General features: G+C 51.0%; 1 protein-coding gene across 1 annotated transcript in view; it reads left to right on the top strand.

The window, feature by feature from the left end:
* Positions 1-5,397: 5,397 nt before the first annotated feature.
* Positions 5,398-7,166, top strand: part of Tgfbi (transforming growth factor beta induced) — a 29,389-nt gene continuing 27,620 nt past the window's right edge. Inside the window, exon 1 of the mRNA XM_090325385.1 lies at positions 5,398-5,547. Coding sequence (XP_090181511.1) covers positions 5,414-5,547 — 134 coding nt within the window. The 5' untranslated portion in view covers positions 5,398-5,413. The remainder of the gene's footprint in view (positions 5,548-7,166) is intronic.

The following is a 7,166-nucleotide window of genomic DNA, read 5'->3' as shown; positions in this document are numbered from 1 at the left end:
CTTTCTTTCTCTGTCTCTCTGTCTCTGTCTCTCTCTGTCTCTGTCTGTCTCTCTGTCTCTGTCTCTCTCTCTCTGTCTCTGTCTGTCTCTCTGTCTCTGTCTGTCTGACTGTCTGTCTCTCTCTGTCTCTGTCTCTCTCTCTCTCTCTCTCTCTCGCTCTCTCTCTCTCTCTCTCCTTCTCTTTCTCTCTTTCTTTCTTTCATGCTGGTACTGGGGCTGGAACTCAGGGCCTATCCACTGTCCTTAGCTTTTTCTCTCAAGACTGGCACTCTACCCTTTGAACCATAGCTCCACTTCTGGGTCTGGCGTGAGCCACCAGTGTGTTTCTTTTTGGTCGATATAAACGTAAGGAGAATCTTACTCCCCTGACCCTGCAGGATTGGACTTCTCAAACTTTGATGTGGGCACACATGATGGATAGAGGGAATTTGGTAAAAATGCAGGATCATGATCAGTGGGGTCACTGCAGAGGGCCTGGGATTCCACACTTCTAGCAAGTTGGGAGGTAAGGTAGACACTGCAGTTTACGGACAGTTTAAGTGGGAAGGTTGTGGAAGATAGTTGAAAATAATCAAATCCTCCAAGACAGTACTATAACTGTCTCTTAATTTTAGTAACCTGGGATGTTTCTGTCTTGAGATAATTGCTCCATGTGAAATGTTGATCTAAGTATTGTGTGTTAACCAAGAATGGAATCCCTCTAAATGTGATTGTTAGACTCTTAATTTGGAGAACTCATGCTAAAACTCACTTTTCTTTCTCCCTATAAAGTCTCGAATTTTTAATACTCTCTAGGTAGCTTTATAAAGCAGATTTGAAAGGCTAAGTGTCCTTTGGAAATGTGTGTGTGTGTGTGTGTGTGTGTGTGTGTGTGTGTGTGTGTGTGTGTGTGTGTGTATGCTGGTCCCAAAGCTTGAACTCAGGACCTTGAGCTCTTCTTACTCAGCCTTCTTGCTCACAGCTAGCACTCCACCAACCACCAAAATGGATAGCATTTTGCGGGTTAAGTGCAGATGGAATCGTGCAGATTTTTCTGCCTTGGCTGGCTTTGAACTTTGATCCTCCAGGTTCTCAGCTTTCTGAGTAGCTGGGATTGCAGGCCAGGTGTGAGCCATAGGTATCCAAGCTGGAAATTATTTGGATAGTTCATCTAACTCTCCTGGTACTCACATAGTCACCGGGAAGCTTGAGGGGGTTGATTTTGATACAAATGCCACCAGCATTCCCCAAAAAACAGTTTTTCTTAGGGTTGCCTAAGGGGAACTTGTCAGAACCACTAATTCATCTTGATGCTTAAGGACTACTGCTACCAGGTTATTTTCAAAAACTAAATATTTTTTGGTGGTAACAGGGTTCACTCTGCACCCTCCCCAACACACACCAGCCCTTTATGCTTCTGTTATTTTTCAAATCAGTTTTTTTTCCACTTTTAATCAAGGCTGGCCTTCTCCCATCTTTTCCCCACCCCCTACCACCATGAACTCTCCTTAAACCACCCCCCACATAGTTGGATTACCGGCAGAGGCCACCACACCTGGCCTAAAAGCTAAACAGTTTCTGGTGACCCGCTATATGCCATGGAATGGGAAAGTACTCATTTTGCAAAGTACCTTAAAAAAAAAAAAAGTCTAGTAATTATTGCTCCAAACAAGCTTCTTTTTCTCTTGTTTAGATTTTCTACCAGGGAAAGAAAAATGTTAAAAGCCTCCTGAATGAAGGGTTTGATCTGTGCTTGCCCTGGCGTCCCTGGGGCTGAAGAGGCTGAAGAGGCCTTGTTCCCTTCTTTGTCCATCTCCAGAAGCAGCTGCTGAGGGGACAGAATGTTTTACGTCCACAGGCTTCTGCTTTTGAATGGTTCCAGAGAGGGGGCAGATGGGGCAGCATGAGGTAGAATTTTTTTTTTTTAAAGTATCTAAACAGTAACTGAAGTAGTACTGTAATCTCTTCACGGAGCTCATGGAAAAACTTGAGTCATCGAAGGTTAGTTTCACAGACACAGGGAATGGAATCCAGTGAGATCACGTGACTTCGCCCAGAGCTCCAACATCGAGGACTGTGGGTGCTTTCCAGTGTCTGAACTCAAGTTCAAAGAAAGTGTTTTTGCTCTCAGTCAATTCAGTGAGCATAACCCTGTATCTTCGTTCACTGCTGCATATACTGATTATTGGAGAACAGTAAGAATAATAGGAACTCATAAAGGTTGGCAGTTTGGGGGCTGAGTGTTTGGCCTGGTGGTAGAGTGCTTGCCTAGCATGCACAGAGACCTGGGTTTGATTCCACTCTACCACATACACAGAAAAAAGCCACAAGTGGTGCTGTGGCTCAAGTGGTAGAGCTCTAGCCTTGAGAAAGCCCAAGGACAGTGCTCAGGCCCTGAATTAAAGGTCCAGGACTGGCAAAAAAAAAAAAAAGATCGGCCATTTTACTTGAATTATATTGTGTAATCAACCCTAGAGGTTGTGAGGAAGGGTTTGTCATTGTCTTCAAGGCTGAATTCACTTCCTTTGAGGCCACATTAGAAAGGAGCAGGCAAGGCTGGTCTTAGAACGTTAGGTAACCTGTCTCTATACCAACTCCATTGTTCACTGGTTAACCCTGGCTCTGGGATCCAACTTCTCAGTTAAATTGCTAAAGACAATTTGTACTAGCGGAGGGTATACCCTTTATTTCAGGACCCCCAGGATCCTGCAGAGGGTTTCTTTCACCAGCAGTTCATACTTGAATGCCAGCCAGCTCACGGGGCAATAATGCTTTGGGCCTCTCCCCCCAGCCAATTAGCCTTGTGGGCTTATGTTTTCACTACCATCTGCCTCAATTCACATGAGTTGTATTCTCTTTCCTGAGAGTTGTTTTGGAGAAAAATCCTCTTATTCCTGACTTAAGTATAATATACTCAATAGCCCTTACCAGAGAGACCCAGCACAGAGAATCTCTCTCCCTTGTGTCAGGGATCCCACTGTCAAAAATGGCACCTCCAGCGTGTAACCCGGGGAGTGACTCATCTCACCCATCTGGAGATATGAGACCAGTAAGATAGGAGACACAGGCTGGGAGTTTGACCTAGTGCTAGCGTGTTCACCTAACATGCACAAATCCCTGGGTTCAATTCCTCAGGACCACATGTACAGAAAAAGGCAGATGTGGTCTGTGACTCAAGTGGCACAGCGCTAGTCTTGAGCAAAAAGTGTCCAAGGACAGTTCAAGCCCCAGGACTGGCAATGAGAGAGAGAGAGGGAGAGAGAGAGAGAGACAGAGAGAGAGAGGAGAGAGAGAGAGAGAGAGAGAGAGAGAGAGAGAGAGAGAGAGAGAGAGAGAGAGAGAGAGAGAGAGAGAGAGAGAAGAGCATTGGGTTAGGCATTCTCCAGAAGTTAAAAGATAGCCCCCAATCATTCTTTTATCTTTAGTGTAAAAGATATCAGGCTTGGGTTAAAATCAAAATGTTGTAAGGAACTTTCTCTGGTCTTATCTTCTCCAATCTCTTGAGTGCCAGTGATACGATCTCCTGGTGGTGACAGTGGCTCTCTGAAATTCTCTCCAGTGGCTTCTGAGTGTTTCTGATCCCTCTGTCCCTTCAGTGTCCCGTTCTTAACCATCTCAACTTCTCTAGGGAGCCAGTCTTCAGGGATACTGCATGTATATGTTCTGTGTGTTTGGGGCTTGAACTCAGAGCCTGGGCACTGGCTTTCACTTTATCTACCAACTCCTGCCTGCTCCTCTTTACTCACTCCATTGTTCCAAGGCAGGGCCTCTATGGTTCTCTGCGCTCAGGAATCTAACCCTCCAGCCTAAATCAGCCAGCCCCATTCTCCTGTGACTCCTAGCCCCTCCCTCTCATTGTCCCCTTCCTTCTCTGGCTTTTAGGCTTCATCTCACCTTTGTTCCATCAGATCTAGCATATCTCCAAGCCTCTCTTGACTTTGTCTCTCCCTCCTAACTCCTCCCTTCCATCCTCCCCTCTACATTCTTCTGCATCTCTCCATGCCATCTCCATCACCCATCTGGCCTTGCATGGATGAACCCCCAGTGGCCCCGTTGTTTCGGACACAGTGACCCCATCCCCATCTGTCTCACCCATAGTTTCCTCCTCCACTCTCTCCATTTCCACCTCCTCTGCCACCAGCACACCCTGGTCTCCCCTCTGGACCCACTCTCTGCCTGTGTCTCCCCTCCATCATGTCATCCCCGGCGTCTTGCTCCACAGGCTCTAGCCGGAGAGTGATGGCTCTCCATCCTGTACCCCTCGCTCGAGCCTCGCACCCGGCTCTCCTCACTCCTTGATTTTTTTTCTCCCAACGTACAGCTCTCAATGCGTCTTCACCTGTCCTGCTTTCCTTCAAGCTCCCACAGGCTCTTTTCCCGGCCACCTCATCTTCCTACCTCCCATCTTATGTCACGTGTTGCTTCTCAAAGCCTGCTTCAGACCCAGATCCCATCACCTGCTCGCCTCCTCCTCACCTGGAGGACACAGCCTGGACCTGGGCCCCCAGGAAAGCCCCTACCCTCCTTCTTTCTCTTGACTCACCCCTTCCTCTAGATGAGCTGCTGGCGTGTCCTAAAGGCATCCTCTACTCACCTGGCTAACACCTTTACATCCCTCACATGGCATGGCAGGTGTCACCTCCTGTCTAGGCCGGGTGCCTGCTCTGATTCCTGTGGCCACAGGGGACACTGCCACCCCTCTGAGGCCATGGCTGCTTGGGCCCACGGACTACCGCACAGTGCCAGTGGCTGGTGGGTGACCGCCGGGGGCTGAGATGAGAACTTCTGCCCACCCTGACTGTCCCTTCCCTTGCTTGCTCTGAGTTCTCCGGGGCAGCATGCTTCTGTAAAGCTTTCCCACGGGCTCCCCATCACCTCTTTGGCATGTGGGGCTGGCAGGAAGGTGAGGTCCCCACCCTCCTCCAAGAGCACCCTAGGGCTAAACAGATCCTCTCCTACATTTTGGGGGGTTTTTTTGGGGGGGTGGGGGAGGGCAGGGATACTGTGCACTCGACAAGTTCCCCACGGGTGCTCCTAAGAGCAAGCCCCACCCTTGAGTGTGGAACCATGCAGATGCCATTTCTGGTGGGACTGTGAGAGGGGAGGGAGGGGGGAGAGAGGGGGGCCCGTGAGAGGGGAGGGCTGGGCCGCCCAGGAGCCAGGCAGAAAGAATTCAATCGTATCTTATGCTCAGGAATGGGGTTGGGGGGGTGGTGAAGTGGATTGGGGCGCGGCCTGGGGGCGCTGGCTGGGAGGCGCCCAGCCACCCTCCCTCCTTCCCGCCCTCCCCGCCCCTCCGGGCCGCTCCCTCTCTCTCTCTCTCTCTCTCCTTGCTGCTTACTTAACCCCGTGCTCTGGGCTCCAGAGCTCTCACTTCCCCCGGACCCGCAGCTCCATCCACGCCGTGACCGGGCGCGCACAGTCTCTCCTCTCCATGGCGCTCCTCGTGCAGCTGCTGGCCGGTGTCCTGGCGCTGGCCCTGGGCCCCGCCGCCACCCTGGCCGGTCCCCCCAAGTCTCCCTACCAACTGGTGCTGCAGCACAGCCGACTCCGGGGCCGCCAGCACGGGTAAGCCGAGGGACAGGGTGGCCTGGGCTCCAGCGAGCCAGGGCACCTCGCTGGGGAGACAAAGCCCCAAGGGGATGCATGTGGGACCCCTGGAAGCAGGCAGACAGGGCAGGCAGGGCACACTGTAGGGGAGAGAGAGTGGGAGAGCTGACCAGCAACTCTCCCTTGTCAAACTCCGGACAGGACGCCCTCAGCCTTGGCTAGAGGTGGAAGGGGGGCGTTGGCAACTGCCAGCCACCAGGGGAAGAGAAATCCACTCTGCTGGGATCCCAGCCCAGCACAGCCCTACGGACACCAGGTGACCACTGTCCTCGAGGCTCCAGGTCCCTGTGCACCTGGCCCTGCCCTGCATCCACCACGGGGCAGTGCTCGCTGGACAGGCCAAGTGCAGCCTGGCCCCTCTTCCCGAGAAGAAAATAAACAGCGGAGGTAGTTGACAAAGTTGTTCTGTTCTTGTTCAGAAGGAGGCTATGGGCATAGTTTAAACTTTTGCAAGAAGAAAGAAAGAAAGAAAGAAAGAAAGAAAGAAAGAAAGAAAGAAAGACAGCAGAGCAGGAGAATGCATTTCCCCTTTACAGATGGGGAAACTGAGTCCTGAGAGGACACAGGACTTTCCTGCAATCCTATAGTATGTCCTGGGTGCCGGGATTGGAGTTTATCTCAAAGCAAAGCTAGGTTTAGAAAGGTGGAGCTGGTTTCCTTTGAGATTCTGAAGTTGCCTTGGCCCTATTTAAGAAGTCAGCTGGAAGTCTGCTGTGGTTAAGAGACCCAAGCAGAGGTGGGCACTCTTCCTCCATGCAGAAGCAGGCAGTGTCCTCTACCTCTCCTAGCTGGCCTTTGCTGCAGCTTCCAGCTGTGCCAGGCTCTAGGTAACGCTGTGTGTGGTAGAGTCAGTAGGGTTTACTCAGGAGAGGACCCAACACCATTGTACCCCAAGCAGAATGCCCAGCTCACCTCTTCCCCCCCAAAAAGCAAAAAGACTGGGTCTGTTTGTATTCAAATCCAGACTCATTGTTGAGGGCTGCAGAGTTGACTTCCCACACCTGGCTTAGGAACAGGTTCTCCTTTTGAGGGTGTCATTAATTACTTTGGTTTCTGCTGCCTGACACTTTGCACTCTCCTTTTGGCCTTTTAGGTGCTTAAGGCTTTGCAGGATGGGAACTGCTGGGTGCCAGGCTGGCAGAATGAAATCAAGCCAGGCCATGCCATCACCTCCTTCTGGAAGGAGGCATTCTCCAGGGGTGTTCAGGGGCCTTTAGGAAGTGAGAGAATCATCTTTGACTTTCATGTTGTGAACAGAGGGTGAAGGGACAGTGCCGAGGGTGCAGGCGATTGGCGAGCTTGGAGACAAAACGTGACATCAACTCCCCTTTGGTCCCTCCAGCTCACTTGCAGACTGAGGGTTTCTGTTCCTCTTGCCTCTCAACCTCTAAGTCAGGAGAAGGGATGCCTGCTTGCAGTACTGTCACAGGAATGGAATCTGCCCATCGCCAACAGTGAAGGGTGATCAAAGCATTGAGCGTTGTGCCAAGACCCATGTCTTCGGCAAACCTCCTCACCTCAGAGCCCAGAAGACACACTGGCCAGCTGGAAAAATAGAGCTTTTATTTTAAGAACCT

Source organism: Megascapheus bottae, chromosome 38 (assembly GCF_031878675.1).
Source record: "Megascapheus bottae isolate mThoBot1 chromosome 38, mThoBot2.hap1, whole genome shotgun sequence".
NCBI classification, from domain to species: domain Eukaryota; kingdom Metazoa; phylum Chordata; class Mammalia; order Rodentia; family Geomyidae; genus Megascapheus; species Megascapheus bottae.
Note: the sequence above shows the minus strand (reverse complement) of the source record. Positions and strands in the feature narration are given on the sequence as shown.